Source organism: Lonchura striata, chromosome 4 (assembly GCF_046129695.1).
Source record: "Lonchura striata isolate bLonStr1 chromosome 4, bLonStr1.mat, whole genome shotgun sequence".
NCBI lineage: Eukaryota > Metazoa > Chordata > Aves > Passeriformes > Estrildidae > Lonchura > Lonchura striata.
In genome coordinates, this window is record NC_134606.1 from 43492401 (window position 1) to 43515413 (window position 23013).

At 41.7% G+C, this 23013-nt stretch overlaps 2 protein-coding genes across 2 annotated transcripts in view; one reads left to right on the forward strand and one right to left on the reverse strand.

Annotated features, from left to right (window-relative positions):
- GATB (glutamyl-tRNA amidotransferase subunit B) overlaps positions 1-20907 on the forward strand; it is a 41824-nt gene extending 20917 nt beyond the window's left edge. Inside the window, exons 6-13 of the mRNA XM_021530220.2 lie at positions 1974-2087; positions 3130-3214; positions 3582-3626; positions 5544-5733; positions 12181-12314; positions 12700-12778; positions 18075-18209; positions 20459-20907. Coding sequence (XP_021385895.2) covers positions 1974-2087; positions 3130-3214; positions 3582-3626; positions 5544-5733; positions 12181-12314; positions 12700-12778; positions 18075-18209; positions 20459-20587 — 911 coding nt within the window. The 3' untranslated portion in view covers positions 20588-20907. The remainder of the gene's footprint in view (positions 1-1973; positions 2088-3129; positions 3215-3581; positions 3627-5543; positions 5734-12180; positions 12315-12699; positions 12779-18074; positions 18210-20458) is intronic.
- An 886-nt stretch (positions 20908-21793) lies between these two features.
- FHIP1A (FHF complex subunit HOOK interacting protein 1A) overlaps positions 21794-23013 on the reverse strand; it is an 89339-nt gene continuing 88119 nt past the window's right edge. Inside the window, exon 14 of the mRNA XM_021530204.3 lies at positions 21794-22123. Coding sequence (XP_021385879.2) covers positions 22110-22123 — 14 coding nt within the window. The 3' untranslated portion in view covers positions 21794-22109. The remainder of the gene's footprint in view (positions 22124-23013) is intronic.

Here is a 23013-nt window from a genome sequence, read left to right on the forward strand (position 1 = left end):
TTTTTGCCTGTGACAGTTGGCCTCACTGTCTGGCAACAAATTCAGTCCATTATATAAGTGGATATCTCCTGGAGAACTGAGTCAGAGTGGTCTATGTATTACACAATAAATGGGATCCAATAAATGTTGGCTACTGATGGAATTTTAATTTAATGTAGCGGGAAATAATAATAGCTAGACATTATTTCTCTGAATCTTTTCTCACACAAGTGTCCCACATGTCAAATAAGACACAGTTGTCAATATTAAGCAGCCAGTTTGGATGCTTCTTCAAGGGCCTTTGTGGGCATACATATTTAAAATCATTTTTCACTACTGAATTTGGCCCTAAGATTGGCATTGGAATTGCATTGTGGTATCTTTTATTGCAGGGTGATTTCTGACTTTATATGAGAATCCCAGTATTGGAAATATTTTTATTCCAGGATAGTTAGCTATAAAAGTGTTTGGATTTTTTTTTCTTTCTTGAAGGTTTTAGGGGCTTTTGCATTTACAGTGAAGACATGTGCCCAGTTTTATCAGATGTTATTTCATTAACAACAAACAGATGAAAAGATGCTTTCATTGTAGAGTGAAAGAAAAGTAAGCTGGGCTTAAAGAAAAAAAAGCCCTTCTTTTTAATTTTTTTTTTCTTTTAGGAACTTTTGCAGCCTGGGTCTTTTGCTTATGCCTGATTAAATTCATTGTCTGGTCACACTGACACCTACTACATCCAAGTAGAAACAGGTCACGTCTCAAATGAAGCAAGGGCAAGACAAGACTATTCCTTGTTTGGAACAAGTTTAACCCCATAGAGGGAGCACATGCAAAACACTTCCCTTGAAAGAGATGTTGGGTCATTCCAGCATCTTTGTCTCATTTGCATGTCTGGCAAGGCTCTGTGAAGACAGAGGAAATTGGTGTGCTGTCATCCAGCCTGCTTTTACAAATTGTACTAAGGCCTCGTTGGTCAATTTAAATCTCTTGACCGGATGGGTTCTGAAGCCATAGTATCTTCACAGTTTTAACTCTGAGCCATTTTGTACTCTCATTTATAATTCTATAATATTATAATTTATTCAATCAGTAGGCATTTATTTCTTTTTATCTGTATTTAATGCATAAAAGAAAAAAAACAAAACACAGAGAAAGGCTACAGATGCTCAATGTGTAATATGGGGAAAATTATGTTTCTTAACTTTCCAGGATGTAATACAGCCTCTCCTGTTTGTGTATTCCCAGCAGCTGATAGCTGTGGCAAGGCTTTTCTTCTTGGAAGAGATGTCTTTAAACGGACAATACTTAGAAAGATGCAATTATGATTTCCTTGTGGTTGAGTCACTAAAAATTTTTAAGGACACTGGTCCATTTTGGACTGAGAGTGCATGATGCTTTTATATAAAACTTTGTACAGTTTTTGGCAGCCAGGGACATTTTAGGGGATTGCAATTTCCAGAAGGATAGGAAGAAAATTACCAAAAAATCCACTGCTTCTCACATTCTGTCCTTGAGCTGTAAAATTCCAAGAACACCTTAGTAAATCTGTTCAACATAACCTTAAGTTCTTGTGTTCCATGCTAGGGTAGTATATATCCATCAAATTGTAATTCCAAAAGGTATTTTTGTGCTGCTTTGAGAGGAATGGAAGCTCACAATCCACCGCCTTGCTTGTCTAATTCTGCCCTTTTTAAGAGCTGTGAATCAGAAGCTCTTTTCACTGTGTGGCTTAGAGAATCTGCACTGCACTGCATCATGCAGTTTTCTGAGAGGAATTATGAGCAATGATTTAAAACTATTTTGAATGATTCAAGGCAGTCCCTTGAGATGGAATCACATACAGAAAGCTATGATGAAGTGGCTGTTACTCCTTTCTGAACACAGAGAAGTCTGCTATTAAGGTTTTGCATATAACATGCAGTTTATTTATATATGCCAAGGTTTTTAACTCTAGTGTGCAGGGCAGACTGTTCTGTTAATAAAATTTCCTTTTACAGAGGGTCAGCTGAGAGTGGATGCCAATGTTTCTGTGCATCACCCTGGAGAGCCTTACGGAGTGAGGACTGAAGTGAAGAATATCAATAGCATACGATTTCTGGCAAAAGCAATAGGTAAGTTGTGGTTGCTTTGTTACAAGGGCATTGTAGGTATTTTATGTGATCTGAGATAAAATATGTCAGGCTCCTGAGTGAGTAATAGGCCTTAAATGCCCTGACAAGCTTCACTTGGGTGTCTTCTCCATGTGCCTTGCCTGTGGGTACACAGGAGTCCCATTTAGGCTCAGGCTGGGGCCTTCAGACCTTACCTAAATGGCTGTGAACCAGGTGTGCCAATTTTCAGTCCAGTCTCCTAAAGGACCTTGGACCTGTTCTGTAGTCTTGTTCCTAGAACTTAGCTCCTTCTGCTTCTCCCTGAGCTCCCTGAGTGGACCCTGGGCTTGGCTCATCCTCTCACCTTGACTGGCACTGTCAGAGGACTCTGGTGGTAGCACCTGCCCCTGCTCACACTGTTCAGACTGGTGGGACTGCATCAGACCATGAGGGCGTGGCCTGGGCTCTGGTCACCCTTCACTCCTGGCTTATCCCATTTTATGGAGCAGCCCCATGCTTGCTACTCCTTGACAGAGTAAATCTTAGTATTAGGCATGCAGGTTTTTTGCAGTAAAACCTCTGCCTACAAGAATGAAGCAGGTAGTTCAGTGCCTAGCATGGACTAAAATATGGTAGCAGAGGTTTTGTGTCCTCCAGTGGAGATGTTTGCTTTCCACTGAGTATGGTGTGTGATGTGTGTGAAATTCAGATGCAGCTTGGGTATGATGAAAAAAAAAAGCTGATTTTTACATCTCCAAAAGAAAACTGAACTGGCTGACTGCAAGGTCACCAGGAATACATGATTTGACTGCAGTGCCTGGGAGAAAATGGTTTCCATTTAAAGGAAATAAAGGCAGATGAGGGGAACACACCAAGAAAGAAGCAGTGCTGGAGAGAGACAGTGACAGATAATTCTGCCCATAACTACTGCTGTTGATTTCATTAAGGTTAAAACAACAAAGTCTTCCATTATGGCGTAGCAGTGAAAAATGAAATAGTGGAGTGCACTAAAGCTAATAGTGTAGTCTAACAAGCTTACTCCTTTTTCTTTTATTACTGTCAGACTATGAAATACAGAGGCAAATTGAAGAACTTGAAAATGGAGGGACAATTTTGAATGAAACAAGAGCATTTGATTCCAAGCTTGGGTGAGTTTTTATTTCGGAGGAACATAGGAATAGCTGCTTTTGAGTGCCTACACATACCTAGTGACATGATCAGGAGCCGTAATATAGTGTTGATTAGCTTGTGTCTTCTAAAGCTAATGTTCACAAGTATAGTCTCCTCTTAGGGAGTAATTTAAGACTGAGGCTTTTTCACAACAGATTGTATGCTGCATCAAGCAGTGTCTGTGAAAATGACTGCCCTCTTACATGCACTTATTCTTTGAAGTGGTTTTAAGAGGCTGTCCTGATCTTCATGAGGCAGAGGGTTTGGGTTGTGGTTTTGTGGTTTTGCCATAAAACTAACTCCATGGTGTATCTCTTACCAGATCTTGTTTTACTTTTATTTTAGGTGCACAGTACCAATGAGAGACAAAGAAGGAAAACAGGATTATCGGTATTTCTTTTTTAATAGACCTAACATTTCACCAACTGAGAATTTACTGAATTTCTGAAGTTTAGCCAGTGTAATAAGGATGTCAAGTTAGTCAGTATAGTGAGTATGTGTCGGAAGTTTACCTTCCACTGGAAGGGGCAGAGACCTATAAAAATCAGTGCTAATCTAAGCAGTTCAGATTCAGGGTTTGTGTCTCATTTCTGGTAAAACCCCTGGAGATTTCTCAAAGACTAGGCTGGGAGTACTTCAGCTCAAAGTGGGAAAGTTGAAGATTTACTGTATGGCCAGTATAAGTGTATTAAGAATACACTTATACTGCCACACATAATGCCTAACATAAAACATCAGAATTTTTGAGTTCAGCATTGCACCTGCTGTAAATACAGAGGGAAGCAGTTCTCAGCTACCAAGCCCTGCCTCTCCATGCTTAGATTCTGTGATCACAGATCACAAACAGTGTTTGAAAATCCTAGCTGCTATTGAAAGGTGTCAGCATTTCATGGGCAGGTTTCTACCTTGAAGTTCTTTGTAGACCTAATGAAGGTGTTACCTTGCTAAGTACCTAGCCTTCCACAAGTGTGAGATGACAAACACTGAACCATAATGTCACTGAGGAAAGATTTAACTGTGAGGCTGAGGGGACAGGGCATGAGTCCTGTTGCAAAGCAATGCTGCTGGGAACAAGTTCTGAGGCAACACTGCAGGGCAGCAGCACAGCTGCTTGGGGCCGTCGCAGTGACCATCCTCCCAATAGTTCCCTATCTTTGCATCCCTGAGTGAGCTTCCTGTTACTCCCAGAGTTCACTTTCCAGCAGGAGAACTTCCAGAGCCTCTTAGCTTTGTCAGCTCTGTGTTCCTGTTAGATCTCATATTCTAGCACTGATCTTGCTACAGCAGAGCAACAATTATGAAAACATCCCACAAACTTTGAATTTAAATCTGCTTTTTAGATTATGTTTTTGTAGAAATGCAGCAGTGATAATTCTGTGAATTCCTTGTTATGATAGGGGCAGGCATGAGGCTTATTTAAAAAGACTAATTTGAAAAAATGCAAAAGAAGATTCATTAAAACCTAGACAAAACTGATGAATCTAAGATATTTCAAAAAAAGACCATAAAGATTATTACTACTACTAAAATTATAAACAGTATTGAACTGTAAACTATGTCTTTTGGGGTTTTTTGTAACTTAGTGCTGCACATTATACATTCATCTTAAAATCTATGTTTAAGCATATTTTAAACAGAAATCATTATAGCTCAATGCCCTTTATTCTAGTAGTTTTGAACCCCTCATTTGATCATGTAAGAGTGAAGTTTCTGCTTCAATCGCAGTTGTTTGAGTCATTTGAATTGGCCTTCTCTTTACAGGAGCCTTTTGTTCTGTGATAGCACCCTGCTGAGCACAGTAACTTTGCTTTTAGCACAGCATGAGATTTCATCAAGATTTTTGAAGTTTGGCTGGAAAAGGTTACAACCTGCCCAGATCACTCCTGGCAGTTGGCTGTCAATCCTAGTTCTTCCCTGCCAGCCCACTCCCATTTTTATCCAGGTCTGTAATTCTTGCTTGATGCCAAAAAGAGTGGGCTGTTTCCATATCTTTTATTGGTGCTATTCAGACATTTTATTATTATTTTTGGTGCAGAATGTTTGAATTACCCCTTTTGTATTATGAACTCTTTAACAATTGGTGGAAAATTCCTGAAGAAAAAAAAAACAGAGGCTTTGCAAAAGTTTGGGCCTGATCTCTTTCTACTTACCAGTGATACACCAGGTCTTTAATTTTCAATATTTTGTTTAGTTGAAAGGGTGAAACAGCTTTCATGGAAGTATAAACTTGTGATACACATTTTATTCCTTGTTGCTTGGCTTCTGAGTGAAAATAATTATAAAGGAGTTTTTCTTTATTTTTGCTAGGTTCATGCCAGAGCCAAACCTTCCCCCATTGATTCTGTATGATGCAAAATCTTTGCCAGCTAATATGAACCATCAGCAAGTGATAAATATTGATTGGATTCATGAGAGACTTCCTGACCTCCCCAGTGTGAAGAGAAAAAAGCTTGTTGAACAGTATGGGATTCTTCCTGAACACAGCTTCACCTTATTGGTAGGTCTATTGATCAAGTGCTAAAATAAGTCTAGATACTTGGTTGCATGGTTCTTGAAAAGATTTACAAATGTCATATTAAGCAGCTGTCAGTCCTTATGAACATTCTAACTTGGAAGTGTGTCCAATACTTTGTACCATGGATGGATGGATAGAATGGTGGAAAAAATGAACCAGACACAGTGTGCCAAGAAGTGTTTCTCATGCAAAGTGCAGTCAGATAACTGGTGCTTAATATTGATCTTGTCTGTCTAGATATTGCTGCACCCCTGACTAACTGCAAGAAATGTACAGCTTCTGGATACTGTCCCTTGTCTGCAAGTGTCTGCTCTTCAGCTCTGGGCCTGCTGCAAGGCTGGGCACATTGACCATATTAATGAACGCAAGTCAAAATCCAAAGTCTAAATCTTTCGGCTTCATGTGCTCCTTGACCTACCTTCCACATTATTGAAAACACTTCCCTTCCTTCCCCCCAGATTTATTCTTAGGGAAATACACAAAATGGTTGCACATTATCAACTTTGACCTCATAGTTCAGTTTACCGGGACAGGTTCAGAAGAGGGGAAAAGAAGGGAAACAATGTGGCAAATACAGTTATAAATGAGGAAGTGACAGCAAAATCTCATAACTCCCAAAATTATTCTAGAGGACTGTGAGCTTCTTAAATGTAAACTGTCATCTCTTTGCCAGTGGAACTCTGGGGAGAGAGTTAGTATACTCATCCTAGAATTAGACATTTCACATACCCAGCTAAGCCAGGAGAACGTCCCGCTTTGGTTACCACTGTCATTAGTGGAGACAGAAGGAAAAGGACTTTTTCAAGTGAGATTCAGAGCAGAACTGTAAGTACTTTAAACTGTGCTCTGGAGGAGATCCTTTCCTTTGACTATAAATGAAGGAAGAGCAGTACACATAACTACCTCATCCCTGCTTTGTATGTCTTTAATTCAATACACTTGTACAGAAGCTCATTCTACAGGAAGAAAATGATTCTCTGTTCTGGGGAAAGCTGTTAGGAAAACTGCTTTTGTTCTGCTGTACCATTTTAGTGAGTTGCAGACTGTTTGGTGGGCAGGTGAGTCATAATTCTCATCAAAGTCACAAGGCTGCATAGTGTCACAGTATTGAGAGGTGTCAGCAGTTCTTACCTTTCTATTTCATTGTATGAGATGCAAAACATGATTTTGCTGCCAGCATTCCTGTTCATGCATGCATTTTTTCACATATTTCTAACATATTAAATTAAGCATAAGAGTAGAAAGGGTAGATAGGTCCTGCATCCTTTTTTTTTTTGAATTTTTCTACTTCTTCCTCTCTGTAGTGCATTGGTTCTGCCAGCTGCTAAGTACTACAGCTGCTTGCTCATTTTCCAAGGCAGTAGTACAGGGAGGAGATTAGGAAAAGCAAAAGTAAGGCTTATGGCTTGAGAGAAACACTTAAGTGAAGGAACGGAGTAGGGGAAAACCTGAAAATTATGCAAATACCAATCACTCACCACTCCACAAGTAGACTGATGTGCTGCCAGTCTGCAGCCAATGACACTGACTACCCAAAATGCCCTTCCCTCAGTTTTCCTTGTTGAGCAGGGCAGGGAATATAACCAGTTTGGGTTGGCTGTTAGATTGTGTCCCACCTGGCTTTGTGCTCATCCTCAGCCTATTTGATGTGGGGGACAGAGTGGAGAAAGACAGTTGCTCAGCAGTAGCCAAAACACCTCTGTGTTGTCAGTGTTGCTGTGGTCACAAATCCAAATCTCTTTAGAACATAAACTCCATGGCAGCCACATCCATGGAGTTCATTGGCATCAGCCCACCTTTTGTGTGTATCAAGTTGCTGGTATAGATGGTTTCTGTCATCTCTGCCAACTAGCTGTATATATTTGCCTCATAATGCCCTTTCTTTCAGCTGTTCTCTGAAATCCTTTATTGCCTTTGTTTTTCCCCTTTTCCTTTTTGTGACGTGAAAGACAATGAGTTCCAAGCTGAAATTTGGGATTCAGCTTGTAATAAGCTAATGCATCCATTTGAATGTATGAAGTGAGCACATACTTCATTGCAGGTCTCCTTTTATTGTGCATTAGAATGTCAGCCTGCACACTCCCCACCAGAGCTGCTTGCCTGTGCACTGGGACACCCGTTAGCCTTAATTCATCGGGAAGCGCCCTGTCCGTCGCTGCCTTCAGCTTGCATCAGAGGCTGCACAGGATTGCTGATCGGGCCAGATGCACACATCTAATGAGCATTCTTTCAGGTTAGAGCGCCCAGGAGTGCTCATTAAATAAATGGCAGTTGTAGAGGAATGGCTCTAAAATGCAAAGTCTGTTCTGCACCAACTTGATAGAGGAAGCATTTTGTGCCAAAGTTACAATCAAACACACTTATTCCAGCATGCAGGCTAGCTCCTGAGCTTGCTTCCAGAGCTTTGTCCTCATACACAGGAGCTGCCTGTACATACTGTGGTGTTGAGAAACAGATTCCTCCTTTGCCTAATTACTGAATGTACTGAAAGGGAAGAAGTACCCTATTAATATTTTCATATCTGAAATGCCTTATGTGTAAACAGCTTCATTTTTGGTAGTTTTATATAAATTGAAGAAATAAATGATGTTTCTGATTTTTCTTCATGCAGAACTATTCTTACTCATAATTCTTTGAGCCATGTAGACTCCATGGTATTTGGGTACTCAATTTCTTCATGCAGTTTCTACTTTGCTCTGTAAACCAGTAAGCAAGTAAATACATCAGTCAAGAAGGATCTCTGACAACTTTGCCAATTATGGTATTACAATATTTTCATCTTGCTATCTGTTGAGTTAAAAAAAAAGATATATTGGCATAGACATTAGTAGTGTATTAATGCAGACATTAATGTATTAATGTGTTAATGCAATGCTTTATTTTAAAAATGCGTGCTGAGGTCCAGTGAGGTTCAACCAGAAAATACAGTCACAGTCACAGTACAGCATGAGAAAAAACAGTCTGATCACTTCCTTTGTCATGTGAATTCCAAGTGTTCCTGTGCATCTGCTTTTCCTCTGCTTACTCAGGTAAAAGCAACTGTTTTCACCTGGGCTGATTGCCTTGGTGGAACTATCACATTGGTGACTCCTTCAGACAGTCAGAAGTGGGTTGCTGGAGAAACTGGTTTTGACCATTTGCTTTCATGCCCTGCCATTCTGAGATACCTTAGTGTGCAGGTGAACTTGCGCTTCTCTTAGAATTCAAGTCATTTTACAAGAAGCTTTACAAAAAAGTTAGAACTTTCTTTGACTAGGCTGCTTTTCTCCTGGATGTTCTGGGGTTTCTTCCCCTGACAGTCTTGTACATTTTTGCAGCAGTTGTTACCTCATGGTTGGTTATTGTAGGAACTGTGATGGTGAAAATGGGAAAAACAAAACTGCAAATGACATTTTATTTGTGAACATTGAAGCAGTTTTCTTCTTTAGTTTTTTCAGAAACTTTACTGGTCTTTAAAATAGTAAGTTTATGTTACAGTCCCACTGTCCCTGAAGATTGTACCCATGGTATTCTGTAAAATCAAGTATTGTTTTAAATTTGTTTAAAAGGTGCCTGAAATCACTACACCTCTAGAGTTTTTTACATCTCACTGCTAAGAAATCATCATTTTAAACCATGTTTAATAAAGAAATTTGCATCTGATTGAAATATTGGTATGTCAGATTTCATGCCAGTGAGACTCGCATGAATAAATTACACCATATTTGGTGTGTAATGGGAGCACTGAGTGGCCTGAATTACAAACATGACACTACTATTCTAGATGTCGATGTCTGGTTTTCTTTCAATGAAGTTTAGAGTAGAATATTCAGAATGAGGAGAGAACAGGCAGTCAGCATTCCTGTAAATCCAGCATGTTGGAGCGTGCAGTGGTTTTCAGGTCAGATTTGCTGCAAGGGACAGGTCTGTGTGAGTGTTGGTAGTTGGAGTGAATCTTGGAAGAAAATTTACCAAAATGTAAACCAAATTGAAGTAAAGTAGTGCAGTGTCTAGAAACTGAAGCTAATCAAGTTATCTCTACATTTTTTAATATGACAAGAAAACAAGGAAAATGTTTCATTTCTGTCAGTCATTCTGATGTTTTGACATTCTGCCGTACTCATTTCAGTCTAGCATTACTGGGTTTTCCTTCTTTTTGGGTACAGAAAATGACAGTCTCTTTAAAAAAACCAAAATGAAATGTAAGGGAATTTTGGGGAATGTTTCTGGTTTTGTGTGCACAAGTAGTGAGTATGGGGTTCAGAGACTTGGTAGCATATGTAAGTCTGTCTCCCTGAATTTTCCTGGGCTTTTCTGCACTTGGTGCCTGGAAATCATCTGATTAGAATGCGAAGGCTACATGTGTTTGTCCTTGATTTTTCAAAGGTCTGGCAGCAGGATCAGAACTGCAACTCCAGCCAGGCTGTAAATATCCAGAAATTGGGATTTGCCACTGCTAGGGATATGCTCTGTAGCCTATACATGATGGAAGTGCTGGACGTGCTGTGTCTGAGCTGTGTAGCTGCATTCAGACATGTGGCATCTGCAGACATTATTTGCCTGTGCATAATGTTGTAGCTAGACCTGCTCTGTCTGGAATGTTAGTAAAACCTTCTGCAGCATGTGTAAAGAAACCAGCATTCAGACATGCTTTTTCCTATCTAGGTTGGACAATCGTTGCTGTGTAAAGGAACCCACTATTTAAATGAGTGTTTGTTTGTGCTGTTGAATCCTGAGGTGAATTAGAAAGAATACAGTACTGGCAATATATCATTCTAGAAATTCTGCTTAACACACACAGTTTTTAATCAAGTTTACTGTGCTTTGGTAATCATGTCATTCCTTTACTTTTTTTTAAAGTCAAATTTGTTCCTGTAGCCTTAGTTTTGCATAATTGGATTAGATGGTAACTGCTAGTTAAAGTAGAATGCTGAAGAAGAATACAACTATGTCAATGTGTACTAGATAGATAACTAGTGGGAGTTAGAAGGTTTACCTTGGTTCACAAAAGACCTCAGTGGTTTCCCAGGCTGAGAACTTGGTTTCTTTGGTCATGGTCTCAAGGTGAAGTGGATGGGTCTGATTTTTGTCACACCAGTTTTACAGCACCGATGGTAATCTAGGTACATTTGTTTTGTTTCACAGAACAGAGATCAGTAGTTTGCAGTCTTCTCAAAAGCTATATACATCATTATCAGTGAAAAATGTGGTATCCTGAGTTTTTGGAAGTTTGTGTTGTGAAAGTTTGGAGAAGGAAAGTCTAAAATTCTGTATTGCTATGGCAGTAAATGGCCTTTAAAAACAAGGACAAATGAGGCTGTTTTGATGGGATGTGAGTGAAGAACTCAGGCTTTTTGTGGTTACCCTGCTCTCTTTTTGCTCATAACTGTTCAGAGATCTGGCTGCAGTCAGTATGTGCTTGAGAAATGTTTTTGCTGTAGACTGTATACTTAGAATAGCTCCTTGGCTATCTCTAAGCTGTTACCTCCTGACTTCTGAGAGCTGGCTTGTTCCCGTGCCTGTTCATGGCACATACTGCAGAAGTCCAGTGGCGTGCTGGATTTGGATTCCTCCTTTAAAAGGTAAGAGCTGCTACTTCATACCTCTTCAGCCTTCAGTAAACCTAATGAGTTCTGTGCTGCATTTAAAGGTCCATCAATGCCTTGATGACAAATACCATAGCATTCAACAGACTGTGCAGTATTGGTTCTTCTAAAAACAATCTCAGATTTCACTTAGGCTATAAATTGAATCTCCCACTGTCATATTTTCTGAGCTGTTACCGTGCTGTGTAAAAGCTTACCATAGCATTTCAGAAAAATCTGGAAATAAAACCCTGCTTCTTACATATGACCTTTCCATATCTGTGAAGGGTAAATGCAAGCTAAATTTACTAATTTAATCCAAAATAAATAGAAGTGATTTCAAAATCAAGAGTGAAGTAGTTGCAGACAATTTCAGGAAAAAGCTCTTCTTGGTAAAAGGTAGCATGACAGCCTGTGAGAGCATTGTATTTTCTAGGATTATAGATAAAACACTTGCAAAGATGAGAAAGCTTCTGTCCAAATGCTAATTTTAGGGAGGCATTAAGAGAAAAAATATAGCTCATTTGTTGGAAGTTCCACTGAAACAGACAGGCTGACAGATAAACTGTATATTCCTGTTCTAGGCATAAGATTGTTGGCTGTTATCTTAATAAAATACTCCGAAGTCTCATAAGTTTGACATGAATTCACAGCTGAAGTTTACTTTAGGACTGAGCATTTATATGCTGAGTGTAATTGTATAATTAATTGTAACCTGTGTCACCTGCTCCAAGTGACCCTGCCTTGACAGGGCAGTTGGACTGGATGGCCTCCAGAAGTCCCTTCCAACCCTAACAATTCTGTGATGCTGTAATCATGTTTGCACTCCAGTATCCCTTTGATACATGTAATTTTTTATAAACAGAATGAAGATGGACTAGCAGAATTCTTTGAAAGTGTGGTAAAACAGACCCAAATGAAGCCAAAGAAGGTGATCGGCTGGATTCTAAATGACCTGCTCAGTTACTTGAAACAACATTCCCTTTCAGTACAGGAAAGGTCAGTCTTCTTCATTGCTGCAGTGGTGAGACAAAGTGATCCTTTTCTTATGACTGGTACCATGTTTCTCCATTGCTCACGGCTGCTTTAGTTGCTCTCTGTGAAATTTGTTACTCCAGGCAGTCCTGCACAGGCCTTGGCTCTATCCTACTGAATGAAGTTAGACAAATACATGGCAGACAAGAGGATCATGTAGTTAAGAGTAGTAGTCAGTGTTCAGTCTTTAGAGTGTGATGATGGTAAGGCATAGTCAGGCCATTAGTACTGAACATGAGGAAAAATAGCTTGTCATACTGAACTGTGTGATCTTTAGGCAAGCAGCAGTAGCACAGATACCTCAGAGAATATGGTGCTGTAATGTAACTTCTGCCCACTTTTTCCCTAGCCCAGTCAGTTCTTTTCTCCTGGCTGACCTGTTGAACCTTCTAGAAAAAAAAGAAATTTCTTCTCCAGCAGCAAAGCAGGTAAGTACCTTTTTGATTTTGCTGTACTCTGCATCTGTGGCTGCTTACTTCAGTTACATAGCAATTTTATAATCATTGTGTATCAGTACTGTGGTTGCTTTAAAGGGAAATTATTTACAGTGTTGATAAAGGACAACTTCTGTAGCTATGCTATATACATATAATAGATGCAAATGCCTTATATTAGTATATAATCTCAGCGGTATATCTGCATATTTACTTTTAGAAGAGGCCAGAAGCTATAGTAGACTTAAACAATGTAAACTGAACTCAAATAAATCCTGCTTCTGAACAGAGCGCACAGTAGATCTCAATTTCACTATTCTAGTCAGGCCTGTGTGAAAGGTCAGTGGGAGCTAATCCATGGCTTGCAGTTAAGATGAGACTATCACTTACTAGATTCCTAGGGACAGTAAAGTCTACATTCCCAAGCATTAGCACATAGGAAAGCATAGAATTCCTCCAAGTGCAGTCACAAAAAGAGTTCTGCATTGGTGTACCTGAGTCAAAAGTGGCAGTGGTCTAGCCTTTCGTTTATCCTTGCTTCTTTGAGCAAGTGCTATCATGAAGCTCTCAAGCAAGTAAAGCTGGGTTTGGTGGTTTTTTTTTTTCATCTTGCCTAGGACAGTCTGAAAAAGCAGCTCTTGATGATTTATATCTAAAATTGTGAACTGGTTATGATGGAATAGTACTGCTGTGTTGTAGACAAAATTTAGAGGCTTTTTTGTGCTGGGCCATAATCACCTTAAATTGTTGCAAGCTCATTTATATGGAATGATTTGTCTTTTCAAATTAATTATTATACTCTAGTTAAGTGCATTAGGTGACTGTTTCAGTGTTTATCAGTGAAACTTAATGAACTGTGAATGAACTTTCTGGTTTGTTTTCTTTTTTTGGATATGCTTGTGGTTCTTAATTAAGTTGGTCTGTCTGTGGATAGCCAGCTGCATAAGACAGACATCATAAATAAGGATTTAAGTGCCTGGCTTCAGGCATGTGTGTTTGGAAATTTTGTATTGGAGAAGTAAAAGCTTCATAAAGGAGATAAAGTATTAATAGGAAAAGCACTGGAATGCAGAGCAGCTCTTTGCCTGTGGGGTTGTGACACACCCATCAGTTTGGTGTCTGTGTTTGAAAATGAAGCTTCAGAACTCCGGCCTGAAGTCTCTTCCTTATGGAGATAGGGACAAGGTACTAGTGCTCGTCTATGGGATTTTCTGCTTTGTGGTATATTTGTGTGCCGGGCACTTCTGACACGTTGTGAAGTGTCAAGAATTTCAGAAATGCATTTGTTGTTTAATTACCAGCTCCTTGTAATGTGCATGTTGTCCTCAGTGATCTGAAACTGGACCCAGAAATGGCAGTAGTTTGCCCTCACCAAGAGATGATGCTATCAAACTGCAGAAACCTTGCCACATTTAGAAAAGTATTTTGGTTGCCTGGATGTCAGAAGAGTAACAAATGTTTATAACAATTCTCAGCAGTAGGCAGAGACGCTGGATGGCCCGAGGGCAGAAAGTGCTATATATACACACCAGCAGATGAATTGCAGCTCTTGGGAAGGGGAGCATGATCTGCAGTGGCAGACACTGATCCAGTGGGAAAGGATGGAAGGGTCTGATGGGGTGAGCGCACAGACATGTGTACACATATGTGCTCGCTGTGGGAAGCTGTTAACCACTTAAATTATTTAAAAGGCTTTGTGTTTGGGCTCTGCTGTCTAAGGCAGTAAAAGAGGCAGATAAAAGCTGTGAGCACTGGCTGTACAAACTGAGCATTGTGTGGTGGGATGCAGTGCTAAGCTAAGAGCACTGTGTGCTCACATAATTACCATGTAGGTAATTAGAGAGCTCATGCCCAACTTGCCATCAAACATAGCATCCCACTCCAGAGGTCTCCAAAGCAGTTCCAGGCTGGTGTGCCTGTGCAAAGGGGGGAGCAGCTTCTAGCTCTGCTGGTGCATGGGGCTGTGGGTGAGCGTGTCCTGGATGCGATGGATACGCATTGCCTATGGCCCAGCCCCAAAGGCACTATTCAGTGCGAGGAGTCAGTGCTGCTCACCCAGGGCTGAAACCAGTCTGATGGGGAGTGTGCCTGCGATGGGGCCTTGCTCCTCAAATTGCCAGGCTGGCAGCAGGTCCATGTCTGGTGTAACAGACCTGCCTGTGAGTTACGGTGTTATGGGAGGAAGCTGGTTCCTGAGCCAGGGAAGTGGAAACTTGTCCCTGCTGCCAACAGCCATCCTGGAGCAACTCCATGTGGACACCCTTGTCACTGGTTCATGGGGGATCCATGCCCAGCAGGCCATGAAGCAGAGCAGACCTTGGGTTTTGCTGGCTTCTGCAGTTGCATAGGTCACCCACATAGGAATAATTTCAACAGACCTGCTTGGCACCCCTACTTTAAAGTAGATAGCAGGAAAAATAGTACAGTACCCATACCTAAACAGAACCATCTGCTTTGACAATTATGACTACACCATCTGGAGGACTGGACCCAACCTGCCCCCCACTTCTCTGAGAGGCTGAGGAACACCCACCAGACATGACAGCTTCCGCCACTGGAAAGGAGAGGTGCCCACAGCACTTGCTGGAATGGTGCTACCTGCTGCTTTCATCCTGTCCTTGGCAGCAAATCACTGCAGATAGGGTTTCCAGTTGGAGCATTCTTAGGCACAGCAGTCAGCTGGCATGGTCACCAGTTGCAAAATGTTTGATATGATGCCCATGACAGCCAGACGTGTAAGTCCTGATTAATTCATCTTGACCAATGCTGTTAAACCTGCATAGGTGGAGACCACAGAACATCATTAAAATCTAATCACACTCAGGCAAGAATCAATAGTAGAAGGTACTGAGATTTCAGTAATGGAAATGAGGCCTGAGATTCATGTTTTGGCTCTGGAGACTTCATAATTTGATCCTCCAGTGCTGGTGCAGGCAGTTTGTGTAAATGAGTTGAAATCATTTTTTTAAACTGCTTTCTTTAGGTTTGTACTCCTTGCCAAGTGGAGAAACACATTTTTTAAAAGTGCATCTTTGACAGGTCTTGGCCACATCTCTTTCTGCTTTCCTACATACCTGTAAATAAGCAAGGGCCTTGATAACATTGTTGCTCTACTAAGTGGAGGTGCTTGTTACCAAATGGGAAGGGACACATGATGCAGCTGTCACAGAGAAAATCTGGTGCCTTCAAGGTTTCTAATGGGCAAGCTTTTCTCAGTGCCAGGGAATATTTGGCATAGGCATAACAGGGAAATCAGAGCTGGATCTCTGACTGTCAAGCTATCCTGCCCCTGATCTAAGTCAGCCTGATGTACGTGTTGCTTCTGGGTAACTGCCATGGTTGGCTGCATAGATTTTGTTCATTGCAGATTTCCCCTTCCTGCAGCCCATGGCATCCTGCTTGAATACACACCAGTCCTAAAAAATCTCATCTTCCTTTTTCCAGGAGAATGAAAGGGCTTATTCATTGTCCACTCTGATTTGTGCAGTACTTTAGACTGTCTGGGGCGTTTTGCTAGAGGTTGTGCTGTGCTTGGCAAGGACAGGGCTCATTCTGATGGGTGACATAAAGTATGGGTGCCTTGGGAAGCCTCCAGGACAGAAACCTTCCTGCTTCATCCCTCAGGGAAGAAGCAGAAGGGCTGCCAGGAGTAGCAATGGAGTGCAGCAACAACAAAAAAAACCCACAAAACCCAAAAAATTAAAACAAAAAACAAAACAAAACAAAAAAGCACAAAAAAAACCAACAAAAAAAGACAACTGCAGACAGTTGGATATATTTATTTCTAGGGTTATTCCAGGTAGCACTGGCATGATGGTTTTTAAATATCACACTAGAACTAGGAAGATCTTATAGAAGACATCATACACAGCACTGATTTATACAGTAAAGATCTGAAAGTTTTACTTATAGCTATTGTAACTCTGGCTGCTTATTAGTAACTCCAATATTGTGATCTGCCTTTGGCCCTCTCTCAAGGAAAAATTAAGATGTAGCTGCCACAATACAGCTGTGTGTCATTACCCTCTCACAAGGTCTCCAGAAGAGTTGATAAGATCCCATAAAAAGCTTCAGAGTGCCACTGGCAAACAAATATCCTCCTGCAGCAATTGTATGAATGTACAGTTCTTAAATACTTGCTGTGAACAGAGAACTCTTTAACCAAAGGTCTTTTGTACCTGCAAATTTGTCATGCAGAAGCAAATTGCTAGGGTAGTTAAGATCCCATCCCATGTGTATCATTCTACCTGAGTTCTCTTGCTGCCCTGCAAGTTATTTAACATGCAGTTTGAATGCCCCTCCTTGTCTTCCCATCAAAGCCTCTTCTTCATCCTACAGGGAATATTTAATGCTGAAATCTTGACATGGCATGCATTTCCATACTGGGACACAGCAATGGCCCAAACATACAATTATATCTTCAGCTCAGGATGGAGCACAACGAGCTGTTTTAATAAGGGTTTTCTTACTCTCCTCCCACGGCCCTGAAATAAAAGCAAAGGGAATACAGAGAATGACTGCCCAAGGAAATTGGTTTTTTATAAATGTTCTCTCCTCTCAAGTGTATTCCAGGGTAATAGTCCTGCTGCAGTGTAGGAAAACACTAGCATTAACAAGTGATTATTCCACAGACCTAGGTTTGCCCAGCAGTCCAGTACTTGGAGATGATGCATAGGTGGGCTGGAGCTGCTGCATTCATTCTGCTTGGCACCATTTTTCTTCTGCTTTGTCATACATATCCTCATTACAGCCTGCTGGCAAGGACTGTAATGGGATGAGTTACCTGGGATTGGACTTGGTACAATAGTCAGCTAATCGTCAGTTCTTGGGCAGAGCCATTACTCGTGGAGATGCATTTCCTTGTTGCTCCCAGGCAGGTCTGTGAATGATGTGAGAAGAGCAGGAGTACTGGTGGAGGAGCAGCCTTGCAGCCATCCCTGCTGCGGTGCTCCTCTTCCAGCCAGGGAGCAGCAGCTCTGGGCATGAGGAGCAGGGGGTTGTGCTCAGCAATCCCCTCTGGAGAGACCCTGGCACTGGGGGAGTGCGCAGGGCTCGGGCTGCAGGAGGCTGCACAGCCCCTGCTGTGAACCATTAACCTGGACTCCTGCTGGAAGTGGCAATGAGGGAGGTACAAGGACTCTTTCAGAGAGGCACATGATTAAATCTTGTTCATGTTTAGACAATCTGCTCTTAGCAAAAATAGGGCTTCTTGGATCCATAACCGAACTACTGCATGTAAATGATGTTGGCAATTCAAGCCACTGACCTCTGCTTTTATTGTGATTTTCAGGTGTTTATGGAAATGTGGAAGGGAGAAGGGAAGACTCCCCTTGAAATTGTTAAAGAACAGAAACTTGGACTGTTACAGGATCAAAAAGAGCTTGAACAGATCTGCCAGGCAGTGATTGATGGACAAGAAAATGAGGTGATTATGATGATACTGGGAACCTTCTGCACTGTGGCAGTCTGTGGCACTGAAAGGGGGTTAAAATAGCCTCTCTTTTTTTCCCTTTTTATGGCATTTGAGCTCTAGAGACAGAACAGTAAAGCTGCTGCCAAGATATTGCCAAGCTTTTCTTCTTTCTTATTTTACTAAGTGGGCTTTTTGAAACTGAAGATTACACAAAATGATCTGCAAAACAAATTACCAGTCTGGCTAATGTGCTAAGTCATTCTGAGAGCCCATAAAACTTTAATGCAGGAAAGCAAAACTGCAGGGCCCTGTCCCTCTCCAGCTGTACTGCCATTAACCTGACCCTGCCACCCAGCCATATAACTCTGATTTTTATGTCATCTGTTGTGATATTGGGGCAACGCTGTTAAACTGTTCTTCAGCTGAAGTTACCTGTTAGCAAGGCATATATTAGTTATGGAATTAGAGACTGTATCAGAGCTGGCAAGGCAGAAATTCTGCTTGCATCTGACTTTTTGCCATGTCCCTGTCTCTGTCCACTGCCAAAGAGAGGAACCTTGCTGGCTCTCCTGCCTGACAGTGGCTGTGGGGTGGGGAGGAGCCAGAGCCCTGTGACAGCAGCAGCAGCTTCAGAGCTGCTGCCCACTCTGCTGTTCTGCTGGGCTGTGGCAGCAACACAAACATTCCCCTGTGGGGGATGATTGGCTCTTCCCCATCTCCTTGAAAGACACACAGCAGCCAGTGTGGCTCAGTCTAACAAGGTCTGGGCTGGAAAAAAAGGGAAAAAACCCTTGTTGATCGTGAAGGGGAGGAGTGGGAAGGGATCTTGACAGAGTCAAGATAATCTGCTTTATAAAAAGCAAAATGAAAACAAGTACTTATATGTTCTCTGGAGCAAAAATGTAAAAGCAGAAGTGAATAGCTTACTTCTAATATAAACAATGTCTAGCTCCATTTGCCATTCGGAAAAAAACATTAACATCTTTTGAGAACAATACCGCCCACTCCAGATCTCATTGGGGGATGCTAACAGCTTTGCAAGAGCTTTTGATAAAATGAGCTTGCAGTAGGTCGGCGTGACCTCCATCTGACTTGACTCATTTGCAGAGCCTGATAAAAGTGCTGCATTTCCAGGCTGGTATGAAAGCATAGGCAGGGAGGGAGAGAACGTTAGAACTGACTGGGAAGTGCAGGAGCTGGTAGGGCCATAACCACACTCCCACTTCAATGTGTTTTGAAAGTAACTTTTTTCAGAATGAAATAGCTTCTAAACAGCTGCTCAAACCAACACTGAGCACTTCATGACAGTGCAGGACCAGGACTGTACCGCACTCTGCCCCACATAGGTAATTTCTAGCCGATCCAGAATAATGAGTCCTTTCCACTGTGCAACAAAACAGAGAAGATTTTAGACTGACAATAATTCAGATACTGTAATGAGAAGCAGTATTTGCATCTGAATTTGGTGTTGGCACAGTGCGTAGCTCCTATGTTTGCAACCCTTCCCTGAACATCTGCAAATACATCACCCTGTTCCTTTGCATCGATTGTTTTCTGCCCAGCAACTCTGACCAGGCAGAGAATGCCTTCCCTGCCACACAAACAGTAGTAAGGCCCAATGCTTGTCTTTCAGCGGGAGTATCTTCTTTGGGAAGGCCCAAAGGTGAAATTTCTGATCCTTTCACTTTTAAACTTGCAATGTAGCAGGTGATTGTGCATCAAAGGCTGTGTGATAGGAGGTCATACTTGACCAGTTAATTAATCATGATGTTGCAAAGGAGTACTTGCTTGAAGGAAATAAAAAACACCTACGTCTGTGCTTGGAGGACCTCACCAATATTATGAAACAGGTTTTGATTGGATTCAAATTACCTGTTATAACAGGACATTGTATTTAGTAAAATGGTAGATCCAATTAGCAAGGTAAGTCCATCTCACTTCTCTGGCTTTTTTCCAGGAAGTTGCTGTTCAAGCTGCAGACACTGTAAAATCCAAAAATATTTTCTGACTCTTTCAATAAGAGGAGCTCTCTCTATTAGTTGTAAGGCCCTGATGCTGTAGGGACTTGCTGTTCTCTCAGGGGAGCAGAGCAGGAACTTATTGCAAGGCTGAAGGCAGATTTTATAAATAACACTTTATCCCAAAATGCAGTCTTTTATCACAATAGTGCAAAGAACAAAAATATTCATACCTTGGTTGGGAGTGAGTGAAGATGTTCAGTTTTCCTGTAACAGTAGTGTCTGTTGCATTTTTTTTTTAAGGTCATGGCGATAAAGGCAGGAAATCAAAAAGTTCTAAATAAGTTAATTGGTCTGGTACAAAAGAAGACAAAAGGACGGTCTAATCCTGCTCTGGTGAAGCAATTATTAGAGAAGAAGCTATCAGAGTAGCCACAAGAGCACACAAGCAACTAAAGAAGCGTGTGCTTCGTTCTGTCTGCAAGTGAACTTTGGTGTCTCCTTGAGCAGCATCACGCTTGTTGGTTATACTTGAAGCAGCTTGAAGTCCCAGCCTACCCTGGAGGCAGCAGCCAAATGCAGATGGGCCAGAGAAAAGCAGGATACAGCCATTTGCATCTCCCATGCTTTGATGGTGCTTAGAAATGTGATTTCCACACAGCCCTGGGAAACAAGCTCCCAGAGGTGTCTGTGAGTACACAGAGAGCTGAAACTGCATGGGTTAGTTTTCCAATAAAGCAGATACAAACTCAGCTTTTCTGTCTGCCTGTTTGTGAGAAGGGGGATTCGTAATCTCAAATACTCAGTCTAGGCGTGCACACCATAACTCACTGTCAGTGTGAGCACAACAGGAACAATGATTAAAGCACCCAGAAGTAACTGAGGAGCCCACGTGTCCCTCGATGCCTAACAGAAGGGAACGAAAAGTTTACTGCTATCATTCTTCCTGGTTTCTGAGGAAAGGGGAGAGGGTGAAGCCACGAGCTGCTTCACTGTGTGCCTAAGGGTAAGTGCCACAGAGAGAAGTGCCTGCATCTCACCCTGTCAGATTGTTTGCTCTCCTTCTCTCAGTTCTGCACCCACATACCTGCTGTGCCTTCTCTCAGTTCTGAGGAGTGCCTGAGGGCTGTGTGCCCTGTACAATCTACAGCAGAACAAGTAGAATCATAAAATAGCTGGAGTTGGAGGGGACCCATAGTGATTGCTGGCATCCAGCTCCTGGCCCTGCACAGGATAGCCCCTCTGCTATGTTTTTTTTTCTCTGCAGGCAAGAACTTGGCCCCATGTTACAAATGCCCAATGCCCAGGGCTGCTGCTGCTTCTCTGGCACATGGTTTTATCCTATAATCTGGAACTGCACTGCTTTGAGGAAGGAATGGAACATGCAGTTGGCTTACCAAAACTGAACTGAATTCAGCTGGGGTTCAGTCCTTCTCCACTACTTAATCCTAAGGGGTGTTTTGTGCTGGTAGATTTTATTTTGGGTTTTTTACATATTTTGTTTTTCAGTTCCTGGCTTTTAGTACTCATTGAAATAAAGTGATCTGGAATAAACTTCCCCATCTCAACCAGCTTTAGCTGATCCAGCCATTAACAGGAAATGCAACAAGAAGGAGCCTGTTAAATTTTCATGTAGTAGGGAAATAAATCCCATTTAGTACCAGATGCTTGAAGTTCTTAAACCCCTCCTGGAGACTGTTAAGCCATACTTTTTAAAGATCACACCTACCTCAGGGCCTCATAGGTACTTCTTCAGAATTGTTCTTTAGGATATGCCTGCAGGGCAGACATTGTCACAGGAGTGCAGCAGGTGTAGCCCTGGGACTTCAGTCACCTTTGGCAAATGTGGTGCTTGCAGCACTAGTTCAAAGTAGGCTGATGGCAGTTCTTCCCCTGAGTGGCAGCGCTGATGTTATGTCTTGAGGAGGACATTGCTGTACAAACTGGCTGAGGTTCAAGTGCAAACTCCTTCATTAGAAGGAAGAAACTCCTTTGGTTTTCAATACATTTAATGAATAAAATGTATACCCATTATTCACAAAAAAGTACCATTACAATTCAAACATCATCCTATCACTTACAAAAAGCAGTAACAAGACTGCAGTCAAAAACGGTGACCCTTCAAAAACCAATCCACCAAACAAAAAGCCTAAACCTCCAAAAACTCCCCAAATCACACCATACCCAGGATTTTCATGTAATTTGACCTTTCACACTAAGATTTCTACTATCACTTTTCACATCATGAGCCAAACCTACCATTTTTACTTAGAGTGGTGTAAGTTTTCCTAAGCGTTCAGCCAATAAAGGTTTAGATTTTACAACAAACTATTGGAATTGTGTTCAACTCTTGCCACAGCAGCAAGAAACAAGAAGGCACAAGGGTTTCTCCATGAAATTTTGACTCTTGGAGATCCTCAGTTTAGAAAAACACAGTTGTTTCCCAGAGGTGGTCCTCCAAAGTTAGTGTTTGTTGTGGCACAGCTGGATGCTGCTCTGCTGAGTTCCCCACTGCTGCAGTGGGTGCTTTTTAAAAAGAGAAATCGAGCCAACAATATATTTGGAAGAGTGTGGTGGTGTGTTTTTTCTTTAATTTGGTATTTGTTCAATATCTGTTCACCACCCCCCCCCCCCCAATCTCCTCCCTTCCCCAGGTGTCAATCTTCCCAAACTCTGCCTTAACCCCCTCCTCTCCAAGTTGTCAATCCTCCCTTTCCCTGCCCCTTTCCCTAGAACATTCCCTGTCATTCCTCCTAGCCCCCTCCCCTGCTTCCAGAGCATTCTCTGTCTATTTGGTGAGGCTCAACACCCTATTGCTTACTTTGTGTTACTCCCCTCCCGTTTCCCCTGATAGGTTT